Source organism: Gymnoscopelus microlampas, assembly GCF_963454915.1.
Source record: "Gymnoscopelus microlampas genome assembly, chromosome: 22".
Classification (NCBI taxonomy): Eukaryota; Metazoa; Chordata; class Actinopteri; order Myctophiformes; family Myctophidae; genus Gymnoscopelus; species Gymnoscopelus microlampas.
The window spans coordinates 10,999,110-11,013,109 of NC_139959.1; the positions used below are offsets into that span (position 1 = coordinate 10,999,110).

General features: G+C 42.3%; 1 protein-coding gene across 1 annotated transcript in view; it reads right to left on the reverse strand.

Moving 5' to 3' along the window:
- Positions 1-14,000, reverse strand: part of LOC311039112 (sodium/hydrogen exchanger 9-like) — a 123,515-nt gene that overhangs the window by 99,225 nt on the left and 10,290 nt on the right. The window contains exon 5 of the mRNA XM_084048753.1: positions 13,050-13,165. Coding sequence (XP_083904879.1) covers positions 13,050-13,165 — 116 coding nt within the window. The remainder of the gene's footprint in view (positions 1-13,049; positions 13,166-14,000) is intronic.

Below are 14,000 nucleotides of genomic sequence, written 5' to 3' on the forward strand. Positions count from 1 at the left end.
AGCCAAACCCAGGCGCTGGATTCCAGCGCCTGGGTTTGGAGCACTCTGATTGGTTAGGAGATAACAAGGTCCTAAGACCAGCGTTCCTGCAAGGTTCTCCCAGGCTTTTTTTCTTTTGAAAAAAAAAAAATGCATGGGTTTCCGAGGCTAGTCTCCACCTAACTATTTGTTATCCACACACACGCACGCACACACACACACACACACACACACACACACGCGCGCGCGCGCGCGTGTATAGAATTTGCCTCTGTATTGGGAACCGAGTGTACAGAAAGTACTGATATAGTCAAATAAAAAAGTCATTCATAGCTTTTTGTATGGTTGCACATATTGCAATAATAATGTGTAGTTGTCACAAAATCCCAAGGCCACCTGGACCTGTGAAAGATGACTCATCTGACCATTTTACTTTCTTCCATATCTCTGTAAACCAGTACCTATGGTTTTGGCATCACTAAAAGGGACCTATTTAGACGATCTATAGCACAAGGTTGAGTATGGTCTATAACAGTGGTTCTCAACCTGTGGGTCGGGGACCCAGGAGGGGGGGTGGCAGATGACAGTGAAGTGACAATTTAAGGACTTTTAAGACCTAAAAAAAAAGAAAAAAAAGAAAAAGAGTCAAAGACCATTACTGCATCAAAAGTATTGAACAAACTATACTATAAAAACAATGGTCAAACATTGGCCAAATTGTCAAATTATATAAGAAAGAGGCAAACATTGTGAAAATAGCCGATCTACAAGCTTGTAGATCTTGTAGTTAAATAGTACATTATCTGGGCACAAAGTACTGTAAGGGACAAAGCACAAAGGGGTTGGGTTTAACCTCGGTATAAGTCATGGGTGCGTTTTTGGGCATAACAAATTAGACCAATCGGAGTGTTGATTCCATTCCTTTTAATAGCTATGTGCTCCTGGATCATGGTGCATTGTTATTTAAATGATGGATTCGGCAAGTTGGAAGAGACGTGAACTATTTTTTGCTGAGGAAAGGGATCTACGCAAAGTGAAAGCATGCAACCATCTACAGGAGCAGCATTAATAATGTGATATAATGATATCAGGAGACGTAAGTATATTTGCTAATTCTATGAGCATTGGACGGGAAAATGACAACTGTGTCCGTTCAAAACTAGCTATGACATTTGCTCTGCATTTTTTACACCGGGTGCAAGATAGGGCCATAAATTCCCAAATGGGCAATAGAGGGGTTTAAGCCCTGCAACCCTACTATAACATCCATCTCTACAGCCACAATTTCCAACCATATTTACTGATGTTGTTCCCATAGATTGAAATTCAGACATCACTTTACTAGTCACTGTCACTAGTAGTCACCCATTGACACATCAGCCAGTTGACGCAGTCTTTTCCACTCTATGGAAGCACCTGCATTAATGTTGCTCCACTCATTTATTTAGGTATTTCCTGAATAAATGAGTAATTTCCTGTGCATGGAGAGCCAATGTGGAGTGGTTAAAACCTTTGCCTCTGAAACCACACAGACTCCCTTGTGGCTTAGAAATGAATCCCAACAGCCTGACTACCTCCTTGGGGTGGCAATGGATCTGTTTTGTGGGAATCGAATGGTTGCCGCGTCTATCCTGGCTCCTTGCTGCCCGGTAGCTGCTCATATTGCTCCTAATAGTTCCAGGTACTGTGCGTGCAAATGTACTTGGTTGATTAAGCTTATCCCTTCCCTTTCCCTGTAAGCCTTTCCTACAGTCTGCCTTAAAGGAATACTTCACCCAAGAAATTATTTTCTTTTAGCCCGGGAGTGTTTTAAAAGTTTATTTTCTTCTTCTGTGGTGATATTTGGAAACTTTTTTCTGCGGACTTCGGCAGAAGAGTATCTAAATCATAATATGAGCTGTGTTTTGAAGTTTATAGACACATTTTTGATATAGTTTTGCTGTTGTTAAATTGGGTCTCGGACTAATTACATTCATCAAGTTCTTTCTTCATTTTTGGATTATTCCTTCACTGTTAAGGAATGTTTTACAAACGAAAATTCTCTGTGAGTCAAAGACATCACCGGGTACGTAAACGATAGAAACACGGTAAAGTCATCTCTTGGGTGAAGTATTAAGAACATACTGTACATTTATAATCTACAGTGGACTGCTAACTTTGGGTCTGAAAAGAATAGGCGTTGATCATTTCAAAAGATAAATATATACTTTTTGAAATGGCAGTGCAAGCTCCACTTATGTACAGTAGTTGGCCATTATGGGAAGCTACTGAACAGAGATACTGCACGCAGCTGCAAGAGAAAGTCATAGCAGAAGTCATTTCCCCTTTTGCACACTTGTAATCTGAGCAAAAAGTGACCATGGACCACCTCATACAGTAAATTATACTTTTAAGAGGTTGCAGAATGTTAAAATCTAGTTACCAATATTTTGGTCAGTTCATCAAGCAGGTCAGTGCCATGTTCTCTACACTCACTGTATTATACTACCTTATAATATGAACAAGAAATGTTAAATCAATCAATTAATTTTCTCTATTGTCTGTTGCTCTTGGCTGGAAATCACACAGTGCTTCATCATTTATTTATTTCAAACCCCATTTTCCCTTGGCCGTCAGCAGAATGAGATGAAAGACCAATGCAAAATATTGAGTATCAACAACAAGCTGACAAAACATTTCTGTACAGGTACTGTATCTTTGCTGATTACCACAACATAAACACTGACCTCAGAGCCAAGGTCATGCATGCGTGGCTCATTTGAGTCATGCCCAAGGTAAAACAAATAATAAAAAAAAAACAGCTCAGAGAAACAAATCTATTTATACAGCTCAGCTGAGTCACTCAGCACAGTGACTGCTGAGTATAAAGGAAAGTGAGGTCATCAGAGGTGACCAACAAGAGAAGGATGTTGTTCAGTATACAGCACATCATAAAGTGCTGACATTGATTGAGTGGCAGAGAGAGATGTTCCTGTCATCAGCGCTGCATACCATGTGCCTGGAATGTTGACTTCGTCTATAGCGACATACACACACATGAATTGTTCAACAGACACTAGTCTAGAGACACCAGTGTCTCTAGTGTCTGTTGAACACTGATCATGGAATGGTGAGCCATCAAAGGTATGCTCAATCCGACCTTTTATTTATTTTATTTTTCAAATACTAGGTCATTGGTATTGCTGCGGGAAAATTATGACATGGTCGGAATCAACCTTGCAAGTGGCATGGACAAAGTTTACTATTTTACAGAAAGAGACAGTGGTGGAAAGTAACTAAGTACTGGAGTATTTCCAGTTTTCAATACTTTTACTTCTACTCCACTACATCTCAGAGGCAAATATTGTACATTTTACTCCGCTACAATTATTTGAAAACTTTATTCACTACTCACTTTGTAAAACATACATTAAAGGGCAAGACCACTTTGGTAGAGGTTTGGGTTGTGTAGTTACCTTGCCATGATGTAACTCCAAAGGTGGACAAGAAATCAAAAATAATTGCTCCATTAATTAGAAATTGATAATTCAAAATATGCTCCCCATTGACTTGCATTGTACAGTGAAACAGCTCTCAAAGTCATTATTTTAGCACATAAACGAACACAAACAAAGCTGATTCAGACAATACAGGACATCACCAAACCCAGTACTGTTTTTTTTTTTAAATAAAAATGTCAACTTCCTGTTGATTTTACTATTTGAAGATTCGGATTCGGATCAAGAGATACAGTCCGGGTTTTCTTTCTAATAAAAATAGCAAAATCAACAGGAGGTTAACATTTTTATTAAAAAAATAAACAGTACTGGGTTTGGTGAGGTTCTATATTGTCTGAATCAACTTTGCGTTCGTTTATGTGCTAAAAGAGTGACTTTGAGAGCTGTTTTACCGTACAATGTAAGTCAATGGGGAGCATATTTTGAATTATCAATTTCTAATCAATGGAGCAATTATTTTTGATTTCTTGTCCACCTTTGGAGTTACATCATGGCAAGGTAACTACACAACCCAAACCTCTACCAAAGTGGTCTTGCCCTTTAACTAGCCTGGAAACCAGACGAATCTGCCAGTGCGAAGGATTTTATACATATGGAAACTGAAATGGGACATTGTGCATAAGGGCACTGTCACACCACACTTTTATTTTACCTATGGGGCGGAATCTGCCAATGCTTTGTCAATGCAAATGCAAATACTTGTAACAGAGTATTTCTACATAGTGGTATTGCTACTTTTACTTAAGTAAAAATGTGAGTACTTTTTCCGCCACTGGCCTTCATTCAAAGCATCAAAGAAAAGTTTGTTGTGGGAGGGAGGGTCACTCGTATCCAGCACAAGGTGTAATCCAAAAATCTATTTTCCAAGGGGACACTGTCCACAAAGGAGAACTGGCCTGGTTTCAAAAGAGCAAGCATGCATGATCAAATAACAATAACAACATCAAATACTTTGTGAAAAAACAGACAGCTGGCAAGTGAGATAGAAGTGGGTGGGCAGAGACTTGGGACTGTGAGCACAACTACAGATCCCATAGCCTGTGGCAAAAATGCTAATTAAAAGCTTAAATTTGGGAAACATCACCATCGTCAGTCCCTGCATATGCCAATGGGCAATGCCCACGTGCAATTTTAGATCGATTGCTCAACACACCGAGGAGACAAATGCATGAGAACGGCCACGTAAATGATGGTCATGATGTCACTCTAACAAACAACCCCTCAAAGAAAACACAGCATAGCCGTCTGTCCGGGCTATGGGAACATATCCTGCGCCAAAAAAAATGAAAAAGGAAATGCGTGAAAAGTGAGGTATCAGCTTTGTCAGTCCCTTATATAGCAATGGTCAATGCTAGCGATAGACCCATTAATTGGTCAGGTCAACTATCGGGGCCGATATCCAGCATTTTTTTATGTTCAGTCTATAACAACATGATATTGCATTATATCTGCCATCAATGGCCGTGCTCTCTAAATATTGGCACCAGCCACAGCCACAGAGTGAGGACAGACATAGTTTTAATTGAGTAGCAGAGTTCACAATGATTGAAATGCCTAAGAAAATCAGCTTGGTCAGTCCCTGCATATGCCCAATTGCCCATATTCAATTCCAGATCAATTGACCAACCGACTGAGGAAAATAATTGATTAGACTATGGATGAGGGGCCCGGACGGCTGGTTTAGCGGTCCGGGCACCTAGGTTGCTAATGCAGCCTGACAGCGTGTCGCAGGTTTGAGTCCCGTTCCCGACGACCTTTGCTGCGTGTCACTCTCCATCTCTCTCTCCCCATTTCCTGTCAGTCTACTGTCAAATAAAAGGCAGAAAAAGCCCCAAAAATTGCAAATAGCCAAACTTGCTCTGAGGAAGCAGGCTATCATCCATCAAGTCCCTAAACCTAAGTCAAGTCACTAAAAAACAACCATAGTCTACAACAAATCTGGCAATGTTATAAGGGCAATGGATTACAAAAAGGAAAGACTGCATACTACAAGGGTCTGTTTGGTTCTGTACCCTCTCAGAGCAAACACACACAAACATGTGCAATCTAATCTCACCGATTTCTACCCCAGCAATTACACACAGGAGACATATAGCCGATGGGCTCATCAGCCTCCACAGTAACACCATAAATTGAGTGGAGTAGACAAGATTAGAAAAGAGCGCTCCTCTGAGCGCAGATCTCCACCCGGCTGGGTGCAGCCGTCAGGACACAAGGAATAGAAGCTGCGGGGGGGGGGGGGGGGGGGTATGACTGGAAAAAAGCGGTCCAGGTACAGTAAGTAACTCACGTCCGTTTGACTAAGAATAGAGGGTTTAAGTAGTTAAGAAACCTATATCCATATTTCACTCTCATCTAGTCTTTGACATCTGTTGACAGGCAATGTTAGGAGGACTGCATTTGCCGGTCTATATTGGGGAAGGCTACATAAATGACAATACCCCCTAGCCTGGTAAAGCCCCTCCCTCCGGAAAATCTAATTTCCAATTGATTTCAGGAAGGTGTCTGGCATGAGAACCTGTGTGTTTTTGGCTGTTGGCTGGAGTTGGGCGGAGTAATACCGTTGACTGACAACCCCTTCAGCCAATCAGCAGTGTTCCCCTTCAGCCAATCAGCAGTGCATTTTTACCTATGCATTTTTCTATCCAAACGATATCTTAAAAGTAAATTCCGTGCCTCAAAAAATAAGTTTGAGAGCGTTTTAAAGTTTAAAAACCGAAAGTAAAAACAACACACAGAAAACAATGGCTGCCGTTCCATTTTGGTCGGCTGCACTCGGATCCATTCGGGTTCACTCGAACTCGCCACCTGATTGGCCATTTTCTATCCAAACGATATCTTAAAAGTAAATTCCGTGCCTCAAAAAATAAGTTTGAGAGCGTTTTAAAGTTTAAAAACCGAAAGTAAAAACAACACACAGAAAACAATGGCTGCCGTTCCATTTTGGTCGGCTGCACTCGGATCCATTCGGGTTCACTCGAACTCGCCACCTGATTGGCCAACTTTCGCTGTCAATCACAGAACGATGAGCGAGGAGGGGCTTTACCAGGCTAAGGACGCTGATAGGTGAGTCCATTTGGTGAACGGGCAAGAAACACCCAGATAAGCCTTCAGGCCAGACTCACTCCTGAAATCAAATGGAAATGAGATTTTCCGGAGGGAAGGGCTTTACCAGGCTAAATACCCCCCCCCTGCCAAGATATGTCATGGGTGTTTGAGATTAGCTGTACAAAGATGGACACAGGGATGGACAGACGGGCATGCACGTGCACACATAGACATGAAAGGGGGCTTGAGCCCCTGCCCCTGCCGTTTTCAAGTAGTTTGGCCATTATCTCTGGAACGGATGGTCCAATCTGCTCAGTTCAAAGCTTGTAGGGTGCGTGACTTTGAGGACATTAAGCACGCAATGATACCTTTTCGGATTTTTCGGGCCTAAAAGTATGGTAATTGTTCGTAAAAAAAGTGTCCTTTTGAAAAATCCAATAGGTGCCCTGCGTCTCCAAATCCTTCTGCAGACGGGTAAAAACATAATCTCCGCCTCCCGGCCTTTTGGCCTGACGGAGATCATTACTTCACATAAATCATAATACAGTTGAAGGGATCGAACGGGAGTCTAATTAGGCGGACACATTACTATGCTTCGGATGCTCAGTGAAAACCAATCTCAAGGCCACTGGGTTTATGTGATTTTTACTAGACTGATCTAACATTGAAAGAGACTTGTGTATTGGCTATGTTACCAGCAACACAGGGAATTATTGCAATACTTGTTGCCCTGTTGAAATGTCCTCAAAAGGCATTACAGCAAAGCCCTCCACCATAATTTGAACACAGAATGAAGCGGAAAACCACATTATCGCTCGGTGGATTTACTGTATGCTGTTGTTGGGATTTTCAGTCTCACAGGCTTTAAATGTCTGATGATGACTAATTCTCTCCAAAAACAAACATCACTGAATCCAACAACCCTTTTTTGAAGGCAATATATATGCACAGGACACCGAGGTCTCCACATAAACTCAGAGATGAAACCACAACTGTGGCACCAGAGGAATCTCCCCAGTGATAAGAAAGTTAGCTGAGGGTTTAAGAGAACCTTGTGTTCCTCTTTAACAGTATTCCCTTTGTTTTAAACATACACATCTGTGACAAAGACATCTAAAAATATATATATATTGTTGAAACAATGATCATGTTTTGTATGTCTCACAAATGTGCGTTCAAAAAAGGGAGGAAAAGGGGGGGGGGGGGAGTAAAATCCTGAGGCAAATGCAGCAGGAGTGCTACTTTGTGACCTCAGCCCTGTGCCTTGTTTTAGGCGTCTCTGTGACAAATGGGGTTTTCAAGGTTAAAGGAGCACTTTCCTTAAATCGTATCTTCATAGCATTGGTCCTTACTAAAACTCATAAGATGGCACAATAGACCACCGAAGTCCTGACGTCACTCGTTCATCCCCAGGTTCGTAAAGTAATTTCGCTATGGAGAATAACATTGGGTCATCATAGAATCGTCTCATATAAGAATTGTGGTCCAAAAATAAACAAACTGTCTCGGCGATATTGTCAGGGAGGAGGTTCTGTATCGTTTATGATAGTCAGTCACTTATATTTGATACAGTCTGTTTCTGGCGAAAATGTAACTAATTCGGCGGAAGTAACATTATCGTTTTCTCACCGTCAGTTGATGCTTCATATCCATAAGAGTCAAACCGCCGGGGTCACTTGTTTATTTTTGGAACACAGTTCTTATTTGACGCGATATTAAAGACTTCTATGGGATTCAGAATGGGGGTGGAAAACCGCGAACCAGGTAGACAAGCCAAGGATGTGTAAATTACGTCAGACTTCGTGGTCTATTGCTGTCTACTCACTGTGTCACATTGGTTTGCTATGAACAGTTCAGAAACCTGCCTACGGTATGACACCATCGATGTGGATTCCAAGCTAATAGAAGCTACAGCCTTTCTCTTACTGGAAAGTTAGCATGGTGCTGATCAATGTGACGTCATAATATTGATGTCATAGACTGGACTCCATATTTGTGCATGCCTGACACGAAAGGAACTGGGAACTCCATACGGGGGCATAAAAGGGACATAGAGAGACAGAAAAACTAATCTCTGTATATGGGTATGAAAGGGACCCAGACAGAGACAGGAACAACAGGTACTACTGACAATGGATATTGGATAACTGGGTGGGGCATACATTTTTGCATTGCTCCCGACACACACACACACACACACGCACACGCACACACACACACACACACACACACACACACACACACACACACACACACACACACACACACACACACACACACACACACACACACACACACACACACACACACACACACACTTCCTCACTTTAAACAATAGACTTGCAGATCGTCTTGAAAGGTCAGGCCTACTTGCTGATAGACAGAATGGCTTTTTTTGTAAAGCAAGATCTTCACTTTATACAATAATAGTTTTGTACCACTGAGAAGGAACAATACTATATCTAAACAGGATTCAAACAAACTAAAACAAGATTTTGAGTAACATTTAAAATGTATTAATTCCAGTAGTTCTTTTTTTATTTAGTTTTTTTTCGACCACTCTTTTTACTTCCTCAATAAACTTGCCTTGACGTCAACTAAGCTCTGCAATTTGAGAACATTGCTTTTATAGTGTTTTTCATCTGTTTGCTGCAAGACCAATTATGTTAACCTCCACATGAAATTTTCTTCTAATCGACAATGTCCCGCCTCCACTGTTTGCAAAGTGCTTCTGGAGTGGCCTTGAGTGGGAAATTTGACCTGCTGTGGTACAAAGAAGTCTAAAACTTTTGATTTTGTATGATGTACAGAGAAGATTTTTACGGTGTGGCCCCACAGGGGCCAGCCGCCTAGAACTGTGTGTGTGCGCGCGCGTGTTTGTAGATAGGTGTTACAGCATGTGTGTGTATGTGTGTGTGAGTGTACATGTGCGTGTGCGTGTGCGTGTGCGTGTGCGTGTGCGTGTGCGCGTGTGTGTATGAGTTTTCCATCTACTGGATATAGTCAAATGGCAGTCACTTTTATTTTATTTTTTTTCTAATTTTTTATCCCACAACCCATTTTTTTACCCAGTGCCAATTGTCTATGTAATCCTGGGCGCTACACTCCCTCTGCCAGCCTAGGGAGAGCCGAGCTCATGCCTCCTTCCATGCATGAGAGCTAGCAAGCCGCTTCTTATCACCCGACAGGGGGGAGGTTCCCTGGTTAGACGTAGGGCGTGGAAGGAACACGTTATCCCAACCAGTTCCTTTCCCCTCCATCAGGCAAAATGGCAGTCACTTTTTACAAGAAACAGTAAAGGTGTAAACAAAGTTGAATAAACCCCTCAGATTTCAACAGTGGGGAGGAAATCAAAAGGTCTTGTCTTGAGGCAATCGGATGAATAACACAATAATTATGATTTAGTAAAGTTATAAACTTGACGTACCCTAACCCAAACCCTCTTGGGTGCATGCTTAGTGCAGCATCCAGTTACCTTCTAGAGGCATGAACAGGGTTGCATTGCTCATGGGACGGCCTAACACGCCGTGCAACAACCCTTTTGAACAGGAGCACGCGCAGGCACATGCATAGATTTAAAACAACTTTAAATTCACACCTCAACAAAGTTTACAAAGGCTCCCGACTCACACCAGGTGAATTAACATAGGAATGAGCCTAGATGCATATCAATTGTCCATGGTGTGACCTCACCTGTAGTGTAGGTGTTAAGCGACGTGCGCGCCACGTCATTAAAATAGAGTGCAACCATGTTCCAATTCAGCATTGCAACACTGAGCATGAATCAAAGTAGAACAGCCAGAAAGCTGAAAGACCATGTTGGCTTCAGAGAGAGTCCAGGTAGGCTTGGAACAGATCTATAATGAGTGTGAATGAGGAATTCTCAAAAAGCTCTGTGAGTGATGGACATCATGTTGGAAGCTGTAAAATGCTGTTCAGGGTTACTTCCAGGAGGTGAACCTCTGTTGTGTTTGCCCTTTAGCCAGAGAAGGAAGCCTTTCCAGGCAAGCCTCATCAATGCTTTGCAGGCAAGCATGTGCTGCACTTTCTGCCTTCTATCACATCAGCTACTGACCCACACAGAGGTCCCTCAACCCTGCATCTTGGAATCATTTCCCTAGAATGGAAAGTAGATTGTAAATACCAATGTTTTTGAACTTGTCATACTATTTCACACTATTTCTGTTACCTTGACGTATGCCTGGGCTGTTTTAGTTGCCTTAGGTTCAAGATTAAATATGATATTGACAGTCTGTGTGCTTTTTTGGAAACAATGAATACGCTAATAGGGGCAAATAACAAAATGTCCAATAAAGATGAAAAGCTACTCCTGTGGGTAGACTATCATATTACTTAACATTTATTGGCTCTACAGTATAAGAAATGTATTATAGGTAAGGTTTTGCCCAGTCAGATGGTAACGATATTTGGTCTGGCCCAAATCACTCAATGTATAATATACTCAGCCACATTAAGTACAAAGTAGCTTCAATGTAGTAAGCTAATTGTACTAAGTAGCATTTAGTTCAGCTCAGTTTGTTTTTATGAAGAACAACAAGTAGCTTAGCTACATTTGTAAGTAGCTTGCCCAAAATTGTCAGTGACAAACATTCCAGACAGCTGCCTGTCACACAAAGAGTTATGATATAAGAAGAGAAAGAGTCCTTATCTATATTTATTTCTGATTCTTGTTGAATTCATGCAAATGTAAAGGCAGTGAGTTGGACATTTTAATGGTTCCTCGAGAGCAGCAGAAAGCAGGCACTAGAGACAGTCTAGAGGTTTCTGCCTTTGGGGGCTGCTGACGCATCGCAGCGTGATTCTAATCAAAGTGATGAGGGTGACGGGGGTTGTTGGGAGACGAGCACAGTGTGGTATGGGCCTGGCATGACAGCTGTAATTCTACGGCCCATGCTTGACACTCTCCAAGATCAGCCGCTTATTGTGATAAATAATTAATTAGCAAATGCGAACATTAACCGCTGCCGTCAACATGTTGTGAGAAGCTGTATGACAACCTTTTTGATTCGTCTTGAATCACAGATATTATGCCATGTTTCCACTTATTGAAGGTGCAAGAGACCCTACTACACTGAATCTCACGTTGGCAGTTGGGCACTCGTATGTGCCACAAATCATGCATAGCTGTTATTAGAATGCCTTATTCTTCATGCAAAATCAATTACAGTAGTGCCATTCATGCAAAATCAATTACAGTAGTGCCAAACATCAAATGAATGTTCATTTGCCTAACAGTTGCTGAATTTATATTATTATGAACTCAGCGTGTTTGCCTAAAAAGTAGCCTACTAGTCTTACCATCTGATGAGGTCTGGATGAAATCTGTGTCCATTCCCTATCCCGATTCTAGCATCATCTTTGTTTTTTTTTGTGATTTTTCAGTAGAATAGCCTCCTAGCCTAGAATGTCCTGCAGATTCTTGCCATGCTTTATTGACCTATTATTTGGTGTTCATGTGAACCTTTTTCTTCTCATTTACACATGAGCACAATATAAGTCTTTACTGAAAACATCTACACTAAAATGTAGGGGGAAATTTACGATGAGCTTTGTGAACAAGGCCCAATATTTCTGTTCCAGTACGTGACTGTTGTCACACATTAATTACATTAAATTACATATTACATTAAACAAAGGTGTTTGTTTCTGGCTAAAATGGCAATCAAAACACATTTAAGCTATGGGAAAATGAACCAGAACAGGAAATGAGTATGCCACCTTCTGAAAACCTGGGACTTCAGTTCATGTTGTTGATTAAAGGGAATTCGCTGCTTATATAAATGTGCCTCTTGTATATCCACTACAATTAGTACTGAACAACTAAGCAATCAAGTAGCGTCCCCACATCATGCCACAACTTCCTCCACTGAGGGAGCTAGTTTCTTGGTGCAGGTTTTTTTTGGCCGGATTAAGCCGTGGATCGAAGGTTCGATCCCGACTCGGGGCGCTGCACTTCTCGGCCGTTTCAATACATATATATATATATATATATATATACAGCATACTGTAGTGCATTGGTTCTCAAAGTGGGGTCCGAAGACCCCCAGTGGTACTTGAGGGAGTTCCAGGGGGTCCCCAGCTAAATGATAGATAGTTAGGAACCATGTTTGACCCTTATGGGTCTGTAACTCAGAGAGTGTACAAATGGAACCAAATGGACCCTGACGGGTCCATTTGGTTCCATTTGTACACTCTCAGAGTTACATTAACATCGATTTTTTTTGGGGTCCCAGGGATAGAAATGCCATTAAATGGGGGTCCGTAGCCTATTACATGTCAAACTGGGGGTCCTTGAAATTAAAATGGTTGAAAATCACTGCTATAGTGCCGTATAAATCTTCTCTTATGGGGGTCCTTGGCATATCTTTTCAAAAGGGGGTCCGCAGGCTAATAAGTGTCAATTTGGGGGTACTTGACATGAAAAAGATTGAGAACCACTGCTGTAGTGTACATGTTAAAAACAACTGTAACTGACTAGTGTACTCTTCATGACTGTGTAACTACCTGGGTCAGTGGCAGACATCAAGGCTCCAAACAGGAGGCAATCGGTGAGGAGGAAGTCGTCATCTGCAGCTTGGCCCGCGAGCACCATCAGCCTGCTGAAAGCATACACACAGGCCCTGGGAGGGAGAGAGGATGGAGACACACACAGTGAAGTCATCAGGGAGCGCCGGCCCACAGCACGCCTATCTGTCATCCCTCTAACCACAGCAGGGCTTCCCCCAGTGTAGTGTGGGTAATGGGGCCAGACGCTGCCGGCAGCAGGTGAGGTGACCTGCTTTCCACGCGGAGGCTGCTTAGCACAGGTGGAACTCGTGCAAACAGCCTGACAGCACCGGGGCTGCGTTAGCTTAGCCGCTTAGCCATCGGGATGCATATCATCCCGAATCCCGATAGAAATGTTCTGTGTATGTACAGTACATGTACAACAGCCCCCTTATTGGTTTTCATGATTCTGTTTGTGCAGTTTGGCTTAGCACCAAGAAACGGAGGATGTGCGTTATATTTTCTTTGAATGGACAGCCACTGCTTGCCCCCACACAAGTGTCCGTGTGCTCGTTCTCGCTTGCACACGCACACACACACGCGCGCGCACACACACACATACGCGCGCGCACACACACACACACACACACACACATACGCGCGCGCGCACACACACGAGGTGACACTCTTGCTAATAAAGCATCTCAGCGCCCATCCATCTTTTGCCCCGGGATCATTTTATGACTGTATTATAAGCACTCAGACATAATGCTTTAAAAGGAGAAGAAGAGTTATGACCGCGGGGAGTTCCTTGGATAAAATAGACTGCAAAGCCGAGGAGCATTTTTGTGAAGGGCATATCAACCGTAAACAAGTAATAGTAATACAGCAGAATCATTACCGCCTGCTTAAATCTGAGCAGAGCGCCCAGGCGTTCTAAGTGGTGATTCAGACAGAGTGCTGCGATTC